This window comes from Arvicanthis niloticus, chromosome 16, assembly GCF_011762505.2.
Source record: "Arvicanthis niloticus isolate mArvNil1 chromosome 16, mArvNil1.pat.X, whole genome shotgun sequence".
NCBI classification, from domain to species: Eukaryota; Metazoa; Chordata; class Mammalia; order Rodentia; family Muridae; genus Arvicanthis; species Arvicanthis niloticus.
This window is the reverse complement of record NC_047673.1, coordinates 61,142,620-61,169,176: the sequence shown is the minus strand read 5'-3', so window position 1 is coordinate 61,169,176 and position 26,557 is coordinate 61,142,620. Positions and strand designations below refer to the sequence as shown.

The window sequence follows — 26,557 nt, the reverse complement described above, 5'->3', positions numbered from 1 at the left end:
ATCACGGAATCAGTAATTCTAGCGCACCCATTCAGCGGCCTCAGGTCATAATCCCAAGGCATGCCGGGAGTTGTAGTTTCTGAGTTGCGCCTGTCAGGCGGTACCGACGCCTGAGAGCAGAAAGCCGTAGTAGCACGTGCAGCCATGGTCTCGGCTCGCGTGTCGCTTTGGGCCATCTGCGTGCTGCGCGTGGCACTGGCCACTGTGTACTTCCAAGAGGAGTTTCTAGACGGAGGTGAAGGCGATTACCGTGGTGGCTGGTGCCTTGGTGTCCACTATCTGTGATCTGGACCCATGTACTTTGCACCACTAACCCTCCTGTCTCCCCACAGAGCGCTGGAGGAACCGCTGGGTGCAGTCCACCAATGACTCCCAGTTCGGGCACTTCAGAGTCTCATCGGGGAAGTTCTATGGGCATAAAGAGAAAGACAAAGGTTAGTGTAGAGTCGGGAGCAAATAGAGTAGAGTTAGAAACCGAACGGCACCCTGACAGCGCACCCACTGTTCAAGCCAGGACATTGAGGCACATGCAGGCTCTGCAATGCCCTGTTTGGGTTTACATTAGTTTAAAACGGAGTGGAGGGTATTTTAGTTTTAGTTTTTGAGGAGTCTTATGAAGCCCTAGATGGCTCTAACTCCCAGCCTCCCAAGTGTTGATTACTTTTTCCGTATCTGTGTATGTTGGGGCGGTGGGGGGGGGGGCAGTATGCACCCTGAGTGCGGACTGGATTGACAGTGGAGATGCTCAGAAAGTGCTGGAATGACAGCTGGGGTTGACAGGAATGACTGTGTTGGCATTTCTCAGTAGTTGCCCAAGATCACCTCACTTGAAAATTGGAACCAGGCTGTATGTAGCATGACCTGGGATCCTAGCACTCCAGGGTCTTCATGAGGCAGGAAAATCACAAATTCAAGACTAGCCTGGCTATAGAGTGAGCTCTGGGCTACCCTAAGATACAGCCAGATCTTGTCACAAAACAAAACAAAAAAAAGGGGGGGGGGGAATCAAAATGAAAAGTGAGGCCAGCAAGATTGGCCTCTGGCCAAGCTTGATGACCTAAGTTTGATCCCCAGAACCTACCGGGTGGAAGGAGAGAACCTATGCCCACAAGTTGTCCGTTAACCTTGGCACATGCCCCAACTCCACAAAATAAACAAATCAATATAAATTGTATTTTATTTAGTTTAGTTTTGTTTGTTTTGAGCTAGGATCTGTCTCTATGTATCCCTGACTGTCCAGAAACTCACTAAAATCTGCCTGCCCCTTCCACTGCCTCGTGAGTGCTGGGATTAAAGGCATGTACCAACAAAACCTGCTACGCTAATATGTCTGTCTAACATCTATGAAGTTCTGGATCCCAGCTCCAGTACAGCCTAAATGGGGTGTAGTTCGCACTCAAGAGAAATGGCAAGAGAATTGAGAAGGCCAAAGTAGCCAGACGGTGGTGGCACACGCCTTTGATCCCAGCACTTGTGAGGCAGAGGCAGGCGGATTTCTGAGTTCGAGGCCAGCCTGGTCTACAGAGTGAGTTCTAGGACAGCCAGGGCTACACAGAGAAACCCTGTCTCAAAAACAAACAAACAAAAAGAGAGAGAGAGAGAGAAGGCCAAAGTAATTTTTTTAGCTACATTGCAAGTTTAAGGTTAACCCAGGATACATGAGAACTTGTCTGGAAAAATAAGAGATGGTTTATCTGAGACAGGGTCTATGAAGGCTAGGCTGGCTTTGAACTCCAAGTCCTACTTCAGTCAGTCCCATGCTTGGTTGGTTCACAGGTGTGAGCCATTATGCTGGGAAATTTTGTTTGTTTGTTTTAAGGATTTATTTATTATGTATACAGCATTCTGCCTGCATCTATGCCTGCAGGCCCAAAGAAAGCACTAGATCTCATTATAGATGGTTATGAGCCACCATGTGGTATCTGGTAATTGTACTCAAGACCTTTGAAAGAGCAGACGGTGCTCTTAACCTTTGAGCCATCTCTTCAGCCCACTGGGAATTTATTTATTTATTTATTTATTTACTTTGGTTTTTCAAGACAGGGTTTCTCTGTGTAGCTCTGGCTGTCTTGGAGCTCACTCTGTAGACCAGGCTGGCCTCGAACTCAGAAATCTGCCTGCCTCTGCCTCCCAAGTGCTGGAATCAAAGTTGTGCTCCACCACTGCCCAGCCCACTGGGAAATTTTTATTGAAGTGTCTGTAACATAGATGAAGCAGTCACATCTGCTCATTTACATGGTGATACACAGTAGTCCCTTGGATGTTACAAAGTAGTCAAAGAATTGAGACAGAGACCTGTGACACTCTAGGTCTAAAATATCCACCATCTAGAGTCCAGTTGGAGCTGTCTTGCCTGGCATGCACAAAGCTGAAGCACCACAGAATCTGGGTGTGACAGCAGGAGGAAGGGTAAGAATTCTAAGTTCCAGCTAAGAGGCCTGGTGGCAAAGGCCTTTAATCCCAGAACTCAGGAAACAGAAACAGGAGGATCTCTGTGAGTGTGAGGCCACCCTGGTCTACATAGTGAATATAGGACAACCACGTGTACAAAGTGAGACCTTATGTGGGGGAGGGCTAGTAAGATAGTTACATAAAATAATTCAGAAACAAAATTCTTTCAGCTTTATGACTGAAGTGGGTGAGAAGAGCCAGCTATGGCATGAATGAGCAAGATGTGGCTGCTGTTTGTCCACTGTCTCCCTTTCAGAGAGTTTGTATCTCATCCATCTCCTCCAAACCCCATTGAGCCTGAAGAGCAGCAGGCCTGGTGCCAGGGCTCTGGAAATCTAGATTTCCCCTGTGTGGTCTCCAGGGACCATAACTTCATAGTCACAGATGGAAAGATTCAAGGAATTAAGATGGGGTGGAGATGACAGGAGAGAATAGGGCCCTTGGGCCTGCCTGGTGCCTGAGGTAGGAGTAGGATGGGGATCTGAATCCCATGAGAAAAAGCAGGAGAGAGAGAGAGATGTCAGAGTAGGAGCTAGCTTTGAGTTGAGGCTTGGATGTGTGGGTGAATACCCAAGTTTGGGCTGCTGAAGTGAATCAGTGGGTACAGGAGCTTGCCTCCAGACCTCACTCTGAGTTTGAAGCCTGGGATCCACATGGTGGATGGAGAGACCTGATTCTCTACAGTTGTTCTCTGACTCTCATGAATGTGCTGTGACACATACTTCCATTATCCTAACATATATACACAATAAACTCAAATAAATGAAACAGCTGGGTGCAACGAGACCTTTGGTCCCAGCGCATGGGAGGCAGAGGTAAGCATATATATGAATTTCAGGACGTCCAGCGCTTTGTGGAGACAAAAAACAAACAAAAAGAAAGAAAAACTATGCTGGGCAGAGGTGGCACACGTCTTTGGTCCCAGCACTTGGGAGGCAGAGGCAGGCGGATTTCTGAGTTTGAGGCCAGCCTGGTCTACAGAGTGAGATCCAGGACAGCCAAGACTATACAGAGAAACCCTGTCTCGAAAAACAAAACAAAACAAAACAAAACAAAAAACAAAACAAACAAACAAACAAAAAACAAAAGAAAGAAAGAAAGAAAGAAAGAAAGAAAGAAAGAAAGAAAGAAAAGAAAAATTATACCAAGTTTGTATTGGTAGATAATTGGGGTTGTTTGATTGGTTGGTTTATTTTGAGACAGGGTCTCACTATGTAGTCCTGAGTGTCCTGGACTTGCCATGTAGACCATTCTGGTTTCAAACCAGAGATCCACCTGCCTCCACTTCCGCAGTTGTAGGATTTAAAACACAAGCCACTTTTTACCAGCCACATTGGTTTTGTTTTGCGTGTTTTAATATTTTAAATTATTCTATGTGTAGAATGTCTTGCAGGCTTGTGTGCCCAACTGTGTGGTGCCTACAGAAGTAAGAAGAGGGCATGGGATCCCCTGGGACTGAAGTTACAACCTGTTGTGAGCCTCCATGTGGGTGCTGGCAATCAAACCTAGGTAGTTGGCAAGAGCAGCCAGTGCTCTTAACTGCCAAGCCATCTCTCCAGCCCCTAGTTTTGTTTCATTTCATTTTATTTTATTTTTGCGATAGGGTCTTAGTATGTATCCCTGCCTGGCCTGGCATTCACCATGTATCTGCCTCAGCTTCCTCAGTGTGAACATGTGACACATGCACTGTTAAACCATCTTCAGGTAGCAAGGGAAAACAAAGAATTTGGAATTGGCCATCATGGCTCATGCCTGTCACAGCAGCACTCTGGGGGTACCCGCAGGAGGTGGAGGGGTACAAAGCCATTTTTGCTGTGCTACCTGGCTTTATGTCAATCTGGCACAAGCTTTGGTCATCTGAGACAGTGGAACCACAATTGAAAAAAATGCCTCAATAGGACTGGCCTTTAGAGGCCCCTGTGAGACATTTATTAATTGGTGATTGATGGGAGAGGGCCCAGCCCATTGTGGACAATGTCACTCTGGGCTGGTGGTCTTGGGTTCTATAAGAAAACAGGCTGAGCAAGCCATGAGTGTTATAAGCGGCATGGCCTCTGCATCAGCTCCTGCCTCCAGGATCCTGCCCTGACTTCCTTTCATGATGGACTACAAGCTGTAAGATGAAGAAAACCCTTTCTCCTCAAGTTGCCTTTGGTCATAGTGTTCATCACAGAAATAGAAACTGACTAAAATACTTGGTGAAATAGGGAGTTTTAGGCTAGCTTACGTTACATGAGACCCTGTCTTAGAAAGTAGTGTTTGATTTTCTTTAGTAGCTATACAACCTTCATTGTATGTTCTTGCTCTATTAAGAAAGCAGAATTAAGCTTTTACATACATAGAGGTGTGTGGTGTATGCACAGACACATGCAGGTGGATATACATGAGTCCATGAGTGACTTAAGGAGACCAGAGTGGACACCTGGCGTCCGGCGCTATCACTCTCCTTACTCCCTAAGAGTGAGCCTTACTTCCTCACTGAACCTGGAGTTTGAGTGATGGCCATGAAGCCCCAGCTTCCTCCAATCTCCACCTCACACACACATGTACACACACTCAAACACATAACACACAAATACATACATACACATGTGCATACACATTCATATACATACATATGCATGCACACATACACACATGCACACACATACATACAAATACACATGCACACACATACACACAAATACACACATTCAAACATGCATACACATATACACATGCACACACACATGTATACACACACATAAACACATGGTGAATTACAGGCATGTGCAGCCACACCTAGCTTGATCGGTTTTGTTTTTTTGGACAGTGTTTCTCTGTGTGGCCACCACTTTTAAGTCTTTTTTAAGTGAGCCCTAGGGATTAAAACTCAGGTCCTCTTGCTGCCACCTCAGTGAGGACTCTCACATACTCAATCCTCAGCCATCTCTCCAACCCCTGCTTTTTTACTGTGTGTACATGCCAAGACACATGTGGAGGTCACAGGACAACATGTAAGGGTCAGTTTTCTCCTTTCATTAAGCTCGGACTTGGCAACAAGTACTTGACCTGCTGAGACATCTTATGGGCATGTTGTGCTGATTGAGACAGGGCTTCATGTAACCCAGGCTAGCCTCAAATTGCCATGCACCTGAGGCTGACTTCAAACTTCTGATCCTCCTGTTTCTTCCTCCCAAATGCATGGATGTGTGCCGTCAACCTCACTTTATATGGCACTGGGGATGGAACCCCAGGCCTCATGTACACTAACTGAGCTTAAAACTGAGCCACATCTCCAGGAAGGTAATTCTGTAACCTAAAGTATGCCAATGGTAGGACTGAGGGTGTGCCCAGAGAGAGCAGGTGCTGAGCATGTGTCAGGTCCTGTGTCCCCTCTGTCCCCAGTATAAAAAACAACAGCAATTCAAACAAAATGACAAGCTGGTGGTATTGGCAAATGTCTTTAATCTCAGCACTTGGGAGACAGAGGCAGGTGGGTCTCTGAGTTTGAGGACAACATTGGACTAGAGATGGAGTTGCAGGACACCCAGGGCTACACAGGTAAACTGTGTCTTAACAAAATAAAAACTAGTAAGAGTCTTTTTGTTTTTGTTTTTCGAGACAGGGTTTCTCTGTGTAGCCCTGCCTGTCCTGGAATTCACTCTGTAGACCAGGCTGGCCTCGAACTCAGAAATCCACCTGCCTCTGCCTCCCAAGTGCTGGGATTAACGGCATGTGCCACCACTGCCCGGTAAGAGTCTTTTTTAAAAAAATTAGCTGTGTGTGTGTGTGTGTGTGTGTGTGTGTGTATGCGCGCGCGTGACATACACACGTGTCATCACATGCATGTGGAAATTAGAAGACAGCTTTGGGAGTTGTCCCCCTCTTTCTACTTTCCATGTGTCCCCCAAAAATGTAATCAGGTGATCAGGCTTGGCTGTAAGTGCCTCACGCACTGGGCCCTAGCAAAGCTTGCATCATGCACAAAGGTGTGTGGAGCAGAGGTTCTTAGAAGCAGAGAGCCTGTTAATGGTGTGCATGTGGTACACTTTGTGACTTGTGCACAGTGGTTCAGTGCAAGCCTCTGTTACTGGGGGTCAGTGGGGACAGGAGTTGGAGGTCCCTACAGGATATTGAGTGCAATGTCATTCTGACTCACTCATGCGTGCTTTCTGTTGGAAGGCCTGCAGACAACCCAGAATAGCCGATTCTATGCCATCTCTGCGAGCTTCAAGCCATTCAGCAACAAAGGGAAGACCCTAGTGATCCAGTACACGGTAAAGCATGAGCAGAAGATGGACTGCGGTGGCGGTTACATCAAGGTGTTTCCGTCTGACCTGGATCAGAAGAATATGAATGGAAAGTCTCAGTACTACATCATGTTTGGTAAGTTCAGCAGCAGAAGCCAAGTGTTTCCAACATTATACAGAGGCTCTGCTGACTGGAAGTAACACAGCAGCATTGAACCTAAAGTTTATAGCACTTTTAAACTAACTAATGCAGGCTGAACATTCTCAGACCTAAAAACCAACCAACCAACCAAACAAACAAACAAAGAATTGGAACCTGGTTTTTAAAAAATTATTCATTTAATTTAGGTGGATGTGTGTGCCTAGGTGAGTTTATATGCAACATGCCATCGCAGATGACTGTAGAAACCAGAAGAGGTTGTTGGTTCCCCCTGGAACTGGAATTAAAGGTGGTTGTGAGCTATCAGGCAGGTGCTGGGAACAGAACCTGGGTCCTCTGCAAGAGTAGTCAGTGCTCTTAACCACCGAGCCATCTCTACAGTTCAAGTAACTTGAGGGAGTCAATTCTTTCCTTCTTGCAGAAGGACCTTCAAGACCTTCAGACCTTCAAGCCTCATGGTAATGCTTTTGCTTTCTGGGCCATCTCACACAGCTGTGTGTTGGGTATGAAACCCAGGACCTTGTACACACAACACTCATCTACAAACTCAGACCTGAAACTTATTGAGTGCTAAGACCACGTTTAGCCAGGCACACACCTGCATTCACACACATGCACACACTGAAAAAAAAATGTTTTTGATAGGGTGTCTCTGTGTAGTCCTGGCAATCATGGTATTTACTGTCTAAGCCAGGCTAGCCTTTAATTTGCAGAGGTCCCCCTGTCTCTGCATCCCAATGCTGGAATTAAAGGGGTGCCTCACCATACCTGGCTAGAATATATCAAAATTTGAAGAGTGTGAGGTGTTACTGCCAGGCATGGTGGTAAACCTCTGCCATCCCAGCACTTACAAGGGGCAGCAGGAGGGTGGAGAATGTGGTGCCAACCTGGCCAGATAACAAGACCTTGCCTCCAGAGAGCCAAACAGTGACACAGTCTGGGATTTCAGGGGGACCCTGCACAGATGCAGTCAACATATATCTCCCAAGTGACAAACTCTGGCCTCTAAAACATGTCCAGATTGTCAGGTAAGGGATGGTGGACTTTCTGGCTACTTCTAAAAGTGTTGTGAAGCTTAAAATATTTGAAGTGTGAGGCTGGAGAGATGGCTCAGTGGTTAATTGATACTGGCTGGTCTTCCAGAGGATCCAGGTTCAATTCCCAGCACCCATATTGCAGTTTGAGACTGTTTGTAACTCCAGTTCCAGGAGATCTGACATTCTCACACAAACATACAGTATAGACAGAACACCAATGTACATGAAATCAAAATAAATAAATAAATAAATAAATAAATAAATACTTTAAAAAATATTTGAACTGTGAGCTGGGACTGGGCTGAGTTGGTAGAGTGCTTGTCTAGCATTCAGAAGCCCTGGATTCCATCCCTAGCAACATGTGAATAAAACAGGTATCATCCCAGCTCTTGGGAGGTGGAGGTAGGAATTCCAGGCCAGCCTGAGCTTCAGTGACACCCTGTCTCAAAACTCCCCCAAAATGTAGAAAATAAAGACTGGGGAGATGGCTGAGTGGGTAAATATATTTAAGTTCTAATTCTCAAAACCTATATAAAAGCCAGGTCAGGCTGTCTGTGTGTACCTGCAATCCCAACACTGGGAGGACAGGAAGATCCTGAGAGCAGCTCAGCTGGCTAGTCTAGCAGAAAGTAATAGCTTCTCTCTCAATGAGAGCCCTACCTCAAGGGCATACAATGGCAACGGATAGAGACAACAGGAAGTCTTCCTTCTGCTGTCAGTTTGTGCACTGGGAAGAACATTCTGCATGTTCATGTGTAGGCACCACACATGCACTTGAATACCCGTGCACGCATGTACTTGAGTATATACCAGGCTGGCTTCAAACTCCCTGTGCTCTTCTCCTGCCTCTTCCTCCCAAGGGCTGGGACCAAAAGTATGTGCCACAACCATCCAGCTTTGTTTCTCATTTTAAAGAACATATACATTTGGGAGCTGGAAAGATAGTTCAAGGTAGCTGTCCAGCAGCCATGGATGAACTGGGTTTACTTGAAAGGGGGGCTGGAAATGAAAAAGAGACGAAGGGGTAGGGGGAGAATCATGAAGCCAAGATAAAGTTTCTGATCAAGGCACCAAGTTTAATCATCAGCACTTTATACAGGGGAAGCCCACCAACCCATCCTTTGTTGCAGCTGGATTCTGTCACAAAGCAAGCTCAGTGGGCAGTCTAGTCTTCTAAATTCCTGTAGGAAGTTGCATGTGCAGCCAGAGCAGATGAGTCCACTTGAGTTGTTAAGATCCATTGTGGCAAGCAAGGTCTATTCTGCCTGCTCAAGGCTGCTTTTAGTAGTTCATTGGGACTCTGTTAGATAAACTCCCACTGAGATCTCCTTTCCAATCTTGGGGGGCTAAATTTGCTTCTACCACTGTATCCAATACCACTTGTGTAAAGAGGGCAGCAGGCCTATACTGTGCTACAGCTGTCTTTAACTCTTTTATTACTCTCCATCTGCTCGATCCTCTTCACAACTACAAACATGGGTGAATCAAAAATCCCGAGCTGGTGATTGAACTGCAAACTGCAGCCAACGGAACATTGGCAGTCCAACCACACCTCTAAGTTTCCCTTGCAACACCAGAGCACACTCATAACCTTGGAAGACAAAACCCAGTTTTAAACAATCCATTCTCTTTAAAAATCAGTACCAAGAGCATTACTTTCACATTACAAAATTTGGCTTCCACTTCTTATATATGAATGCATGACAGTGCAGCTTTTAATACCTCATTAAAGAGACACTGTTTTAAATCTTATCTTTTGCCGGGCGGTGGTGGCGCACGCCTTTAATCCCAGCACTTGGGAGGCAGAGACAGGCGGATTTCTGAGTTCAAGGCCAGCCTGGTCTACAGAGTGAGTTCCAGGACAGCCAGGACTACACAGAGAAACCCTGTCTCGAAAAACCAAAAAAAAAAAAAAAAAAAAAAAAAAAAAAAAAAACTTATCTTTTATAAGTCTGGTTTCTGTTTCCAATGTTACAAATTTTTAATCATACCCAACAACTTATAAGCCAATACTTTACAACAAAGATATACAGAGCATATTTATATTTTTAAAACCAGTCAGAGACAAAAATAAAGTGGCTACACACATTTACGTATTTAAACCAGACAAAATTCTTACTTTTTCTAGCTGTAATTTCAAGAGAAAAGCACCTTGTCACTTGCTGAACCCAATAAACACAGTCAGAGAGAATTTTCTAGGAAAAAACAGCCATCAGCTCCCTTACCATAGAAGCCCAAAAAGCTGCTGGCCCCTTTAAGAGCAGCTTATGCAGACAATCAGCCCCTGGCATGCACATGTATACATCCACAGAGAAAGAGAGTCACACAAAACAAACTTTAAAAAAAGTATTGTTGGGCAGTGGTGGTACACACCTTTAATCCCAGCACTCAGAAGGCAGAGGCAGGTAGATCTCTGAGTTCGAGGCTAGCCTGGTATGCCACGCCCACTCGTCCAGCAAGGAAGCCGTGAACAACCGGATCCTTCTCAACAGCCTTTATTGTAGAAGCGCTGTTTGAGTTTTCAGGGAGAGACCTTGAATGCCCAGGGCGAGCTGCTTATATACCCTCAGCCCTGGGCAGGGAGGGAGGGGGGAAGCGTGTGTGTGCGGAGGTGCGCAATTGGTCAGATTGCAGTGCCTCGTAGCATACCATATTTGCATACCCCGCCTGGGAGGGGGTGATTGGTTAGGATCGGGGTACCCTATTGGTACCTCTTTAGCATACCCTGTTCGGGAGGGGCTGCCGCCAAACTGAGTTGCGCATGTGCAGTGCACTGGTAGATGATACCAGAGGCCTAGGCCGGCGCCATCTTGGCCAGCCGAGTCGGGTCTACAGAACCACGACAGTCAGGACTACACAGAGAAACCCTGTCTCAAAAAAAAAAAAAAAAAACCCAACCAAGCAAATGTACTAATAATTATTATTTATGGAAGGCTTGTGTGTATTGTGGTGCACATGTGGAGTCAGATGGCAAGGTGCAGCCATCTCTTTCCACCTTGTGGTTCCCAGGGATTGAACTCTGGTCCTTAGCCTGGATGACCAGCAACATGACTTTCTGAGCTATCTCTCCAGCTCAGTGTTTTGCTTTTTGAGCCAGGCACTTGTCAAGTTGCCCAGGCTGGCCTGGGATTGGCAGTCTTCTCTCTCAGCTCCTAGTGCTCTGTTGTGGGAGTCTGACATGATGGCCCATTGGCCTTGTTTTCTCATTTGTGCTGATTCACAGTTGAGTGCGAGGTGACTTTGGCAAGAGGGAGCCAGTCATCAGAGGTTTGCTTCAGTGTCTTCCGGTGAACTCAAGAACACCTGCAGACAGATGAAGTTACTGTCCCATGCCAAGGAGGATGCTTAGGCTAGTGTGTATATGCAGAAACAGTGTGGAAGAGAACTCAGGGTACCTTTTTCTTCCCCATCTTCTTCTTTTTCTTTTTTTTGTAGGACCTGATATTTGTGGATTTGATATCAAGAAAGTTCATGTTATCCTATATTTCAAGAATCAATATCATGAAAATAAGAAGCCAATCAGATGCAAGGTGAGAGAGCTAATGTCACCAGGAACAGCTCTCTCGGCCTGCCCCTCATCCCTTCATCTCTCTCCCCTTTACCCTCCCTTCCTTCCCTTTTTATTTTTTCAAGTTTTATTTTATGATTTGAATTATGTGTGTGCATGTGCACATGAGTGCAGTGTCCACAGAGGCCAAAAGAGGGCATTGTATCCCCTGAACCTGCCTGACACAGGTGCTGGCAACCACACTCTGGTCTCTGTGGGAGCAGAATGTACTCTTAGCCCGAGCCACCTCTCCAGCTCCCACATCATGTAGGGAAATAATTTATCTCCCTGGATGATCCAGAGAACCTCAAACCTCATGATCCTCCTGCTTCAGCCTCCCACATGTGCCTTGTGCCTCTTGCATGATGAATATGAAGGAAACTGGGCACGGTGGCTTACACCTAAGCAGAAAGGCCATAGCCTGCAAGTCAGACTGTCTTAAGATTTCTACTGTTGTCTTAGTCTTTGTCCTTTTGCTGTGAAGAGACACCAAGACCAAGGAAACGCTCACAAGTGAAAGCATTTGATTGGGGCTAGCTTACAATTCCAGAGCTTTAGCCCATTATTAGCATGGTGGGAGCACCGAGGGAGCATGGAAGGGACATGGTGGGAGCACGGAGGGAGCATGAAAGGGACATGGAGGGAACATGGCGGGAGCATGGTGGGAACATGATGGCATGCATGCAGACAGTGTGCTGGAGAAGTGGCTGAGAGGTATATCCTGATCTGTAGGCAGAGAGGGTTGGGCAGGCTCTGGACCTGCCTTGGACTTTTGAAACCTCAAAGTCCACCCACAGTGACATACCTCCTCCAGCAAGGCCACACTTTCTCATTCTTCTAATTCTTTCAAAGAATTCTGGTGACTAAGTAATCAAATATATGCACCTATAGGGGCCATTCTACTGCATCTGCCAGACTATTTAACTTTAACCCATGGCCTTTGCATTCAACCTCACTCACATTTAGAACAAATAGTCAGGCCTAGTGGCACAGGCTTTTAATTCCAGCACTAGGAACATAAAGGCAAGAGGATCTCTCTGAGTTTGAGAGCAGCCTAGTCTACTTAGTGAGTTCCAGGTCAATCAGGGCTATGTAAAGAGATGCTGTCTCAAAAAACAATGAGTAAGAGAGAGAGAGGTGGGGAGACAGACAGATGCCAGACTCACATTTGGCCATGCGTATCACAAGATTGCAAAATGCACATGTAAATGACTGTAAAGTGATGGGCAGAATGCTGTGTGCATACTCAGCCCCAGAATACAGTTTAGTTTTGTTTTTCAAATTATTATTTATTTTGGGTTTTTTGAGGCTGGATTTCTCTGGGTAGCCCTGGCTGTCCTGGAACTCAGAGATCTGCATGTTTCTGCCTACTAAGTGCTGGCATTAAAGGCATGCACCACTAGCTGATGCTAGTAGCTTCTAAGGCAGACACTAGCATATGCAGGTTGAAACAAGCTGCCTACAGAGAGGCTGAGTACAGAGAGACACTGTTTCAATGTGGATAGTGAAGGGGCATCAAGGAAGACACGTGACCACAGTCTCTGGGCTCTGCATGCAGGCACATACACATGAGTACACACACATGCAGAGTTTAAGGGGGGAAAAGGGGATAGAGTATTAGTATAAGAAATTAGATATATGGGATGGATTACTAAATTTATTCTTAAACAAATCATTATATACTCAATCTTACATTGGTAGAACTCTTTATAATTGATAAAAATTAAAGTTATAATTTCTTACACTGGTATAGAATTTATAATATTGATACAGATTTAAGGTTTTCATTGGTATAAATTTTTCATATTGTTACAAAATTTGAAATTAATATTGTTACTCTTAAATAGGCATTGTGCCTATGTAACTCATTTAAGAATACAAGGCTTAGACCCAGTCCTTCTATAGCTGCTATTACAAACTGTTTAGGATGATTAAATAACATGAGTTAAGGGCCAGATAGTAAACTCTTGGTTATATTAGATTCTGATTTAATTATAATAGAATGTTTTCAATATTATTCAAATAGAAATAGCTAAGAGTAGTCAAGGTTTACCAGTTCAGATATACTTTATATAGATAGATAATCTTCAAAAACATCAGAGATCCACAGAATATGACACTTAAAGTCATTTCATTTATTAATAGATCTTTTGACTGAGACATGTCTACTCCTGACAGTTCCCCCTTCACGGTTCAAGAAGATATCGAGCATCAAAACTTCCATATAGAGTTGGTCCAGTTGTGGCAAGGTAGCCACTGGACAAGAATTACCCGATTCATCTACAGACAAAAATACCACCCAGGAAAGGACACAAAATGTGGGATAGTCAACAGCCATGATAGAGTAAACTAGTCCTTCATAGCTCCTGCTTTACTTAAGGTCTGTTACATGGTCCTGAGCCAGAAGGCTGAAGACAGATGCTTTGATGTTTTGAGGAATGGGGGACTGTCCAGGTAGTCAGCTGTCTCTACAAACTAGTTAAGTTTTGGAAGCTATGTTTTTGTGCTTGTGTTTTTGTCCTATATATTCAGGTAATATTTAATTTGTTCTCGGGTTTCTGATGGGGTTGTAGACTAGTCACAGTCTCATAATCACACTTAAGTTGTTTAGCATTGAGGAAGATGATGTAGGTTTGAAAGGATGGTTTTCAGACGGTAATGCAAGTTAAAATCAAAACATAATTCAGGCATAGAATTGTAAACTTTTTAAGTTAAGATAGATGTTAGAGTAATGTACCTAAATTGACAAAATTGATGGACTGGACATTATTAGTGTATATCACACCTCATAGTTTACATAACTGTGATAAATATGTTCAATGTATATCTGAGAGAAAAGACCTTTTTAATGGATGAAAAGAGGGAAATGTGGATTTGATTTAATGATTGTATTATATTAATTGGGTTCCCTAAATATTACAGGAGAATCCTGCATGTAAGATGCTGTGGGTCCTTGCCCCCAGTGGGTTCTAATTGGTAAATAATGTTGCCGGTGGCCAATGGCTGGGCAGGGAGACAGAGGCAGACTTTAGATTTCCCAGGCAAGGGAATGGAGGGAAGGAGGAGGATTTAGTACAGCCATGCCAGGGAACCATAAGATCCAGGCTTGGGAGCTGCAGGAAGAAAGGCATATCAATCATGTAAGACCTGGGGGAGAGTGGACCTGGGGCCCCTGATTGGGTCTGGGGTAGCAAAGATGGAATATAGATTTTAGTAAGTAATAATTCAGGAGTATCTGGGCGTAGGCATTAGCAATGCGGAAACTTGGGAGTGGTCCAGCCATTGAGCTGATTAAGGCATATTAAATATAAGGCAGGCTCTCTCTCTCTCTCTCTCTCTCTCTCTCTCTGTCTCTCTCTCTTTCTCTCTCTCTCTCTCTCTGTCTCTCTCTCTCTCTCTCTCTCTCTCTGTCTGTGTGCGTGTCTTTCATTGAGAATCCAGAATATCGGACCAGGGCGTTTAGAGCAGATTAATCAACTACAGCAACGCACATGGAAAAAAAAAAAGAAATGTGCAGGCTCTGGAGAGTTGACCCAATGGTTCAGGGTGCGGGCAGCTCATGCAGAGAACGTGTGTTTGATCACAACTCCCACGTGGAGGCTGTGATCAACCTGAGCACCAACACCTGTAGCTCCAGTTCCAAGGGTCAGAAACCCGCTTCTAGCCTCTGAAGGCACCAGGCATGAATTAATTAACTAATTAAGTCATTTTTTTTGGCAGAGTTTTATTATGCAGCCCTGGTTAGCTTGGAACTCACAGTAAAGACCAGGCTGTTCTTGAATTCACGGTACTTGAAGCGCCTTCCTCTGCCTCCCAAGAGTTGGAATTAAAGGTGTATAATACCACACTGAGGAAAATAATGACTTTTAGTCAGCTGTATAAGGCTGCTTTCTATGTGCTTTTAAAAGCACTTTTCTGTTCTTTGAATTCAAAGACAAATTTCCCAAGAGTATGAGAGCATGAAATCTCTTGTGGCATGGTGCCTGAGGTCACATGTGGTGTGGTGAGTCCAAAGGTGTTATTGGTAATATTTAAAACGGCAGCACCTGATCTGTCTTGTGGTACGGGGCTGACATCTTCCCAACTAGGCAAGGCCTGAGGCCATGAGTGGCTGCGGGAACAAGCTGCTGCTTGGCTCAGGCTGAGACTCAGGCGGGCCAGAAGCACCGGCCTTGCCACCCACGAGACGACAACGTGGGAGATGGCTCTGCCAATCTCCCACACTGTCTCCACAAGGTTGGGCTGAGCCCAGACCATCCCTCCATCCATGTGGTACCCAGTAGAAATGAGACTCTAATGTTTAAAGATTATTCAAAGGCTTTATATGTTTGGTAATGCTCAATTAACAAGATGCCCACACAATTGGAGGGGTTACTCAAATAACTAACCTAGATATAAGTTGTTACCCAGGACTGCTCTTGATATACACGTGGTTCTCCATGGCTCCTACTTCTCTCCCCTTTAGCTCCTCCTCTTCATCTCCTTACTCCTCCCACATTAGCTCCTCCCAAATTACCGAGTTTATGGTAAATGTTGGTGGGGGGGATATCCTGCTACAAAGAGGGGACCTCTGGCCACGTGTCACAAAATGGTTTTCAGCAGCCTCAATATTATGGGCTTTCCCTATAACCTGCTGCCAGAGGATGCCCCTCTGCCTGCTTCCTGCAAGGAAGCTGGTAAGAGTGAAAAGCCAAAGACTAGGGCAAGAGAGATTGCTCAGGGGTTAAGAGTATAGAGGACCTGAGTTCAGATCCCACCATACATATGTCAGCCATGTGCAACCCAATGTCTTCTTCCAGCCTCCACAGGCATCTGTATGCATGAATGCATGCATGTGAGCATGTTCTCTCTCTCTCTCTTTCCTCTCTCTGTCTCTCTCTCTCACATACATACACACATACACATAAAGAGAGAAAGGGGAGATGCATGCATGTGCACACACATGCACATTTAAAAATAGAATCTAAGAATGGGAGGTTGACCAGATGATTTAGTGGGTAAAGCCACCAAACCTGACAACCTGAGCTTGAACCCTGGAACTCACAGGATAGAAGGAGAGAATTGACTTCCAACAGTTGTGGTCTATGCTGACCTCCCTGCTCATAGGATATCACATGCACATATGTGTGCACACACAGATACATGCTAATACCAAATACAAATTTTTTATCATAAAGACCCTTTGAATCTGAGGACTAGGTTTCCTGCCCAGATTCCAATGCTAGAAAGTTCCAGAATAATCCTCACAGGGCTTGCAGCTCCCTGCCAGAACTACAGGTTTATAGTGAAGATTCTTACAATTGTGAAAACATTGAGGTTGGGCTGTGAGATGGCTCAGTAGGTAAGAGAGCTTGCTGCCAAGTCTGAAGACCTGAGTTCATTTCTTGGGACCTACATGGTGGAAGAGAAAATCCAAAATTTGTCTTCTGGCCTTCACCCACCAAATAAAATGTAATAAAAAGAAATCTAGTGAGGTGGTGGCGGCACATACCTTTTTAATTCCAGCAGTCAGGATGCAGAGGCAGGAGGATTTCTGAGTTTGAGGCCACTCTGGTCTACAGAGTGAGTTCTAGGACAGCCAGGACTACACAGAGAAAAACCAAAAAAGGATGATATTGGGTCTCGAAAAACCAAAAAAGCTGGGCAGTGGTGGCACACGCCTTTAATCCCAGCACTTGGGAGGCAGAGGCAGGTGGATTTCTGAGTTCGAGGCCAGCCTGGTCTACAAAGTGAGTTCCAGGACAGCCAGGACTACACAGAGAAACCCTGTCTCGAAAATTTAAAAAAAAAAAAAAGAAAGAAAAACAAAACAAAAACAAAAAACAAAACAAAACAAAACAAAAAAACACAAAACAACAGCAACAAAACCTAACCAATCCAAAAACAAAAACCAAACTGACAAAGAATTCAGGGGATGTCACCCTAGTCCGGTGACTCACAACCAAAATCCCACTATCAAGAAGGGTAAATGAAGCAGGAGTTGGAGGTATATAGAGTGAGCCTCTCTCATAAAGACAAAAGCAGGGCTCCAGCGGTAGCTGACTTGCTAGCTGGACAAGCCTGGGGATCTGACTTTGACCCCCAGACTGTAAGCCCAGGGCTCAGGTCTGTGTTGAAGGAGATAGTCAGTCTGGCCACGTTGTTAAACTCCACGTTTGCCAAGAGAACCTGTGTGTGCAAATAAAGTGGGCAGCAACAATGGGAGAGACCCAATATCATCCTGTGGCCCCCATACAAATGCACAGAAAACAACCAAAGAAAAGGAAAACGTGCTCGCTTATTATGTAGTGGAGAATAACTCCGAACTCCCCATTTCCCTGCATGTTTCCCAAGAGCTAGCCTTACAGATGTGAGCCACTACACAGGCCTGTTGGTTTGGATGTTAAGACAGAGTCTTGCAATGTAAGCAAGACTGGCTAGAGGTCATGCTCTCCCTGCTTGAGCCTCCCAAATGCTAGAAGCAGAGGCCTGTGCCACCCCCAACATACTTAGGTCTGTTTTATACTACTGCCCCACTCTGTGTGTGTGTGTGTGTGTGTGTGTGAGAGAGAGAGAGAGAGAGAGAGAGAGAGAGAGAGAGAGAGAGAGAGAGAGAGAGAACATCTTGGATCTTGGAGTCATTTTTTCCTTCTACCAGTGAGGGTCTGGCAGATTGAACTTAAGTCACCAGACTTGGTGGCAAATGCTGTCACCAACTGAGCTGTCTCCCATCATAGTTCCTGTTTCAAAGTACAAATCAGACACACAATGGAAGAGTCCCTCACTGTGGCCTTTGTGCAGGTGGATGGCTTCACACATCTCTACACCCTGATCTTAAGACCAGATCTTTCTTACGAGGTAAAAGTCGATGGCCAGTCTATTGAATCTGGCAGCATTGAGTATGACTGGAACCTGACGTCGCTGAAAAAGACGAAAAAGACAACACTGGAGTCTAGGGACTGGGATCACGTGGAAGGCAGCAAAGCCCAGGTAGGTGAGCACAGCCTGAGGTATGTGTTGACAGAGCCCCTCCCCAAGGCCTGCTTGCACTGTAGCTCCTGCCCACCCAGCCCCTGCCCACCTGGCCCCTGCCCACTCAGACCTCACACCCAAAACCTGGATACACATTTCAAGGTATTGTAAAAACCATTTGTTGTTTTTCTTTTCCGAGACATGTTTACCTGTTTGTCCCTGCCTGTCCTGGAACTCTCTTTGTAGACCAGACTGACCTCACTCAGAGATCCTCCTGCCTCTGCTTCTGAGTGCTGGGATTAAAGACGTGTGCCACCACTACCACCTGGCTGTAAAAACAAATTTAATGGGATGTTCCTTTGGTTTTGACACAGGGTCTTACTTAGCCCTGAAGGACCTGGGACTCATTCTGTAGACCAGGCTGGCCTCGAATCACAGAGATCTGCTTGCCCCTGCCTCAGAGGTGCTGGGATTAAAGGTGTGTGCCACACCTGGCCATGGCAGGGTTTTTGTTTTTTAATTTTAGTTTAATTGAATTTTATTTTTATTTATCCACTTTACTTCCTGATTGCTGCCCTCACTCCTGGTCACCCCCTTACCCTCACCCCACCCCCCCAATCCTCTACTGCAGGGTTTTGATAGTTACAAAGATGTTAGGTCAGATGCAGGGATAGATCACAGTGACTAAAATCAAGATAATTTGGTTCTGGTCTGCAACTTTCTAACTTTCCATAATTTTGAGGTTTAGTCACTTGTCTTTTGATACAGCTTCTCTCTCTTCATTCCATGCCCCTACTCTAAGATTAGTGACGGGGAGCAGAACCTACCACGGCCATAACAAAAAACCCAAGGACAAACAAGAGCCAGGAAGTATGCACTTGCCACTTGGTGGAATGGTAATCCTACAGCCTGGTCTCTTAGTTAAGGTTACCATGGCTGTGATGAAACTCTATGAGCAAAGCAACTTGGGAAGGAAAGGGATCTATCTACTTACACTTCCACATCACTGTTCATCACTGAAGGACAGGAACTCACACAGCGCAGGAACCTGGAGGCAGGAGCTCTGATGCAGAGGCCACGGAGTGTGCTGCTTACTGGCTTGTGCCCCATGGCTTGCTCAGCCTGCTTTCTTATAGAACACAGGCCCACCAGCCCAGGAATGGCCCCACCCACAATGGGCTGGGCTCTCTCCCATTGATCACTAATTAAGAAAATGTCCTACAGGCCTGCCTACAACCTGATCTTACAGAGATATTTTCTTAATTGAGGCTCCCTCCTTTCAGACAACTCTAGCTTATGTCTAGTTGTCATAAAACTATCAGCATATGTGGAGACAACTCCAGTGAATAGGAAAAGGGCATTGTGACAGGAGTTAGGGACCTGCTCTGCTAATCTATTGCTAAGTATCTTCTGTCTAGGTGTCAGTGTCTGCCATCTTCTGTAGGTCACTGGGCTCTGTCCCAGCCCCACTGAGCGTGTTTGCTCCCTAGGTTTCTCCCACAACCTGCACTAAAGAATTTCCAAGGGGTGGCAAGATGGTTCAGCAAGACAAGGTGCTTGTGGCCAAGCAATGAAGACACAAGTTTGATTTCTGGAACCTACAATGATGAAGGGGAATAGCTGACTCCAGCAAGGTGTCTTCTGACCTCCACACATATACACATGCATAATAGGTGTTTTTTTGTTTGTTTGTTTGTTTTTTTGTTTTGGTTTTTTGAGACAGGGTTTCTCTGTGTAGTCCTGGCTGTCCTGGAACTCACTCTGTAGACCAGGCTGGCCTCGAACTCAGAAATCTGCCTGCCTCTGCCTCCCAAGTGCTGGGATTAAAGGCATGTGCCACCACTGCCTGGCCATAATAGGTGTAATAAAAATATTTTACAAAAAATTTTCTTTTCCCCAGTATGCCCCTGGGATCATGCTTTCCTTTCTGTCTTTGAAGGATTGGGAAAAGCACTTTCTGGATGCGGGTGCCAGCAAGCCAAGCGACTGGAACAGTGAGCTGGATGGAGACTGGCTGCAGAAGCCACCATACGAGGTGTGTGGCTTTTTCCTGTAGGGACCCTGGGTCCTTGGGTTGGCCCTTACTCCTGTCCCATTTCTGCTGTTAGAAAAAATATTCTTGGTGATACACGAAAAGAACACATTAAGAGTGACCTGGCAAGGCAACTTCTAATGACCCAAACCTGCTTGCAAACACACGGGTGGAAGATTGATTTAGTTTTTAGTCTAGTGCAGTTGGTAACTGTGTCTTTTTTTTTGTTGTTGTTGTTGTTTTTTTTTGTTGTTGTTGTTGTTTTTTGAGACAGGGTTTCTCTGTATAGGCTTGGCTGTTCTGGAACTCACTCGGTAGACCAGGCTGGCCTCGAACTCAGAAATCCGCCTGCCTCTGCCTCCTAAGTGCTGGGATCAAAGGCGTGTGCCACCACTGCCCGGCGGTAACTGTGTCTTAAGGAGTTTGATCATATTGACTTCTGAAGTTTGCTGCATTTGAAGGAATTGATGCATAGGAAGTGAAGGAAAGGTGAGGGATAGGCTGCTACAGTCTATCAGGTTCTAAGGATGGGGGCGGGATGCTTTTCATAAAAAAAAAAAAAAAAAAAAAGAAAAGGAAAAAAGCAAGCAGAGGCATATGGATCTCTGAGTTTGAGGCCAACTTGGTCTACAGAGTGAATTCCAGGACAGCCAGGGCTACACAGAGAAACCCTGTCTCAAAATACACACACACACACACACACACACACACACACACACACACACACAGAGTTTGCATGGATTTTTTTTTTTACCAAGTGGGAGGAATGAAAAGATTTGAATTTCTTTGCATAAAATTTTGAGTTGTAGGGTAATTTATGGAATACTGGTCCTTGGTGGGCTAGCCACTTTTCATAGGAAACAAAAAAGGAAAAGCAAACCAACCATTCCTTATCCTGTGATCCAAGCCTGGCTAACCTCTGCTTTTGTAGGATGGTCTGAAAGCTGAGGGCATCGACAAGGACGTGTGGCTCCACCAGAAGATGAGACCTGCTGACTACCTGACACAGTACGACCTCTCAGAGTTTGAGAACATTGGCGCCATTGGTCTAGAGCTGTGGCAGGTGACCTGGCTCTGAGCTTTCTTTCTTTTTTTTTTTAAACCAGACTTATTGCTCTCTTCAGACACAGCAGAAGAGGGCATCAGACCCTATCACAGTTGGTTGTGAGCCACCATGTGGTTGCTGGGAATTGAACTCAGGACCTCTAGAAGAACAGTTGATGCTCTTAACCGCTGAGCCATCTCCCCAGCCCAGAGCTTTCTTTACTTTAATAGCTCTGGGATGGCCTTGTTTTGTAACCCAGGCTGGCCTTCAAATCATGATCCTCCTGCTTCAGCTCCTGAGTGCTGGGATGGTAGGCATATGCCATTATGGCTGGCTGATTTAATGGCTTGAACTTTAATGTGACCCATTTGGTACACAATTTTTTTTTTCATGACTGTGTGTGTGTGTGTGTGTGTCAGTGTGTGTGTGTGTGTGTGTGTATTATACATGTGGGTATAGGGGTGCATGTGTGTATTGTGCATGTGTGTGTATGTGTGTATTGTGCATGTGTGTATGTGTGCATGTGTCAGTGTATGTGTTCATGTGTCTGTGTATATATGTGTGCATGTGTCAGTGTGTCACTGTGTATATATGTGTGCATGTGTCAGTGTGTCACTGTGTATATATGTGTGCATGTGTCAGTGTGTCACTGTGTATGTATGTGTGCATGTGTCAATGTGCATGTGTGTGTGCATGTGTGTTTGTCAATGTGTATGTATGTGTGCATGTGTCAGTGTGCATGTGTGTATGTGTGCATGTGTGTGTCTGTGTGAGTGTATGTGTGCATGTGTCAGTGTGTAAGTTTGCATGTGGGCAGAGACCAGAAGAGAATGTCCAGTGTCTAGCTATACCACTCTTGAGAATAGGGTCTCTCACTGAACCTGGAGCTAGCCTGGCATCTAGTGAGCCCCAGAGTCCTTCTGTCTTTGCCTTTATGGCCTCCAAATGCTGAAGTCATAGGCACCTATACAAGACATGCTGGCCTTTTATGTGTGTGCTGGCCTTTTATGATCTGAACTCAGGGTCCTTAATGCTTTCACGGTGAGAGAGCTTACCCACTGAGCCATTTCTCCAGCTCTTGGTTTATCATTTTTAAAAAAACTGTATGTGTATTGTGTGTGTGCACATGTGTGCAGTGCCCATGGAGGCCAGAGGGTATCTGATCCCCTGGAGCTTGGGTCATAGGCATTGTAAGATACCTGGATTATAAGATTGTAAGACCTATGAACTGAACTGTGGTGTACTTCAAGAGTGATAAGCAACCTCACCCTCCAGCCTCAGACTGTAACCCCTCACTAAGGGCCTTTGTGATCACTGGCACTTGCATGCGGCCTCTAGACCACATGGCCCTGACATTTCTGTGCCTCGGGGTCCCTTCTGTATAGCAGTTGCTCCTTTCAGCTGTGGGATATGCAGTAGGGATGGAGCCTGTCCGTCTGCAGTCCCAACTAGCCTCCAATTGATACCCACAACCCACACTTAGGTGCTAGCAATGCAAGCTAGGTCTTCCTGCCTAGTAAGATTGTGTTCTACCTTGGGACCACCCTGAGCAGTCAGTCGTTGATAGCTGATCATAGGTGTGATATTGATCTAAGTCAGGGACAAGGAGGAAAAGTTGTATATCTGCCACCACTTATGAAAGCCTGCTTCCATCCACAGGTGAGATCTGGAACCATCTTTGATAACTTCCTGATCACAGATGATGAAGATTATGCAGAGGAGTTTGGCAAGGCCACCTGGGGGGAAACTAAGGTAGGCACAGACCCCAAACACCTTTTTTTCCCCTTTGAGATAGGGATTCATTACATAGACAAGGCTGACCTTGAACTCATAGAGATCTGCCTTCCTCTGCCTCCAAGAGCTAGGATTAAGATGTGCTTGAACACCCAGCTTCCTTTAAAAACAAACCTGTAATTCTGTGTCTGTGCACATGAGTATAGAACCCACAGAGACTGTTCAACTGCAGTCACAGCAGATGTGAGTTGCCTAAAGTGGGTGCTGGGAGCTGAGCTCCTCTAGAAAAGCAGTGTGTCTAAGCCAGCCCTCTAGCCCTGGCTTTGTCTTTTCTCTTTGTAGAGGCAGGGGTCTTTGTATAGCCTTGGCTGCTGTGGGATGCACCACACCATTTAGGAGACTTCACTCTTTGTTTTTGTTTGTTTGTTTTGTTTTGTTTTGTTTTGTTTTTCAAGATAGGGTTTCTCTGTATAGCCTTGGCTGTCCTGGAACTCACTCAGTAGACCAGGCTGGCCTTGAACTCAGAAATCCACCTGCCTCTGCCTCCCAAGTGCTGGGATTAAAGGCGTGCGCCACCACTGCCCGTCAGGAGACTTCACTCTTATTTCTGCACAAGTACTGGGTTCACAGATGTATGGCAGTAAACAGACAGGGTATCTGCAGTAGTCAGTTTTTCATCTCTTTAGAGATAGGGTCTCATGCATTCCCAGATTGGCCTTAACCTTGCAGTCTGGTCAACAGTGACCTTGGACTAATGACCTCTGGGGCCTGTATGCCAGGTGGGTACCACCATGCCCATTTTTTCCTATGCTAGCTATTGAATCTAGTGCCAGGCAAGCATTACCAACTACAAGCACTCTACCCACTGAGCTACAAGCACTCTACCCACTGAGCTACAAGCACTCTACCCACTGAGCTACAAGCACTCTACCAACTGAGTCACAAGCACTCTACCAAATGAGCTACAAGTACTCTACCAACTGAGCCACAAGCACTCTACCAACTGAGCCACAAGCACTCTATCAACTGAGCTACAAGCACTGTTTTATTTTTGTCCCTTCCTCCAGGGTCCAGAAAAGGAGATGGATGCCATACAGGCCAAGGAAGAAGTGAAAAAAGCCCGTGAGGAAGATGAGGAGGATTTGCTGATGGGGAAGTTTCACAGGCATAACCATTTCAGCAGATTCCACAGGCAGGGCGAACTGTAGTCATCCCCACTCTGCATGTTGATGACTGGCCCAGCTGCAACTCTACTTTAATACACATCTGAATGATCACATGTCTGCGTGGTTATTTGTCCAGATTCTGAAAAACAACCCTCTGTTTGTGTTAGGATTTCCCATGTTCTCTCCAGAGCCCTGTGTCTTCTATAGACCCCTATGACTCCAGTATCTGCAACAAAAAGTTTCTGTTGACTGCATGTGTTGGCACACTCCTTTAATCTCAGGACTTGAGAGGCAGAGGCAGACAGAGATCTGTGAGTTCCAGGCCAGCCTGGTCTATGTAGTAAGTTCTAGGATTGCCTGGGACACATAGTGAGACACTGTTTTAAACAATGTGCTTTTTTTTTTTTTTTTTGAGCCTCTTATTTTTGTGAAATAAAAGATGGTAAGATAAATTTTAAAAATATTTTGTTTTACTTTTAAAGATTATTTATTTATTTATTTTGTAAAATTCGTGTGTCTGTATATATCTGTTTGTATTGTACTACATGCAGTTCTGTGGAGACCAGAAGTAGACATCAGATCCCCTGGAGCTGGAGGTGGTTGTGTGTCATGGGTAATGACAATGATGCTGGGAACTGAACTCAAGTCTTCTGGAAGAGCAGCCAGTGCTCTTAACCACTGAGCCATCTCTCCAGCCTCTCTATTTTTCTTTTAAATTATTTTAAAGATTTATATGTGTAAGTGTTTTGTCTATGTAGTGGTTTGAATAAGAATGGCACCTATAGGTTCATATATTTAAATATTAGGGAGTGGCACTATTTGAAAGGATTAGCAGGTATGTGGTCTTGTTGAAGGAAGTGTGTCACTGGGGGTGGGGTGAGCTTTGAGGTTTCAAAAGCCCACACCAGGCCCAGCATCTCTGACTGCCTCTGGATTAGACATAAGGGCCCAGCTACTGCTTTAGTAACATACTTTCCTGCTGGCTACCATGTTTCCTGCCATCATGGTCATGGACTCCAAAGCCTCTGGAACTGTAAACCCCCAATAAGCTCTTTTATATGTTGCCTTGGTTGTGGTGTCTTATAGCAATAGAAAAGAAAGACACCACGTGTTAGGATGACAGGTATGTGCCATCATACATGGCTATATTTCCTTTTTTTTTTTTTTTTTTTTTTTTTGGTTTTTCGAGACAGGGTTTCTCTGTGTAGCCTTGGCTGTCCCAGAACTCACTCTGTAGACCAGGCTGGCCTCGAACTCAGAAATCCGCCTGCCTCTGCCTCCCAAGTGCTGGGATTAAAGGGGCTATATTTCCTTAATAAACCTTTTTTTTGAGACAATGTTTCACCATGTAGCTCTGGCTAACTTATAGCTCCTTATGTAGACCAGGTTGCCTACAAACACACCAAACACATGGAGCTCTGATTCTGCATCCTGAGTGCTGAGATTGAAGGCATGTGTTACCACACCTAGCTGGAAAAGTTTTTTTTTTTAATTTTAGAGAGATGAGTCTGTGATTAAGAGCACTTGCTGCTCTCTCAGAGGATCTCAGCTCAATTCCCAGCACCCACATCAGGCACTGGACAACCTTTGGTTTCCTGGGATCTGATGCCCTCTTCTGACCTCTGCAGGCATCTGCACTTATGTGCACAAACACACACATACACAGAGCTTTTAAAACAAAGATCTGTGTTATGTGTGTGGTGAGGCAGCTGGTCACACAGCATCCATCTTCCTGGTCTCCAGCACATGGAACAGCGGGGGTGGGTCTTCCCTCCTCAGCTTAGTCTAGAAATTCACAACTGTAACCCAGAGCTTTGTCTCCTACATGATTCTAGATCTTGTGCAGCTGGCAATCAGGGTCAGTCACAACTACCTTACAAACCAAGTGTGCTGAGTGTGGTGGTGTGCACCATGTTTCCCAGCACCTATGTAGTGGTTTGAATGAGGATGTCCTAAGGGGTAGCAAGATGGCTCAATGGGTAAAGATGATTGCCACCAAGGCTAACAACCTGAGTCCTATCTCTGGGACTCATGGTGGAAGGGGCCATCCAACTTCCAGAGAAGTTGTCCTCTGATTTGTACACATGCAGTTTAAACACATGCATTTGTACACATATCCACACACTAAATAATAGGATAGTAAAAATATGTAGGTGCTGGCGAGATGGTTCAGTGGTTAACTAAAAGCACTTGTTGCCCCTT

General features: G+C 45.3%; 1 protein-coding gene across 1 annotated transcript; it reads left to right on the top strand.

The window, feature by feature from the left end:
• Positions 1-93: 93 nt before the first annotated feature.
• Calr3 (calreticulin 3) lies at positions 94-24,468 on the top strand. The gene is made up of 9 exons (XM_034520091.2): positions 94-235; positions 333-434; positions 6,616-6,819; positions 11,316-11,410; positions 18,208-18,396; positions 20,318-20,413; positions 21,342-21,473; positions 23,115-23,207; positions 24,257-24,468. The coding sequence occupies exons 1-9, from the start codon at positions 145-147 to the stop codon at positions 24,395-24,397; spliced, it is 1,143 nt and encodes a 380-aa protein (XP_034375982.1). The 5' UTR covers positions 94-144; the 3' UTR covers positions 24,398-24,468.
• The last annotated feature ends 2,089 nt before the right edge of the window (positions 24,469-26,557 follow it).

What these genes read in the sequence shown, in the direction of transcription:
- Calr3 (XM_034520091.2), top strand. Translation starts at nt 145, where the DNA reads ATGGTCTCGGCTCGCGTGTCGCTTTGGGCCATCTGCGTGCTGCGCGTG. An exon ending in TCAGTACTACATCATGTTTG is followed by an intron (nt 6,820 to 11,315) that starts GTAAGTTCAGCA and finishes TTTTTTTTGTAG; the next exon opens with GACCTGATATTTGTGGATTT. An exon ending in TGGAAGGCAGCAAAGCCCAG is followed by an intron (nt 18,397 to 20,317) that starts GTAGGTGAGCAC and finishes CTGTCTTTGAAG; the next exon opens with GATTGGGAAAAGCACTTTCT.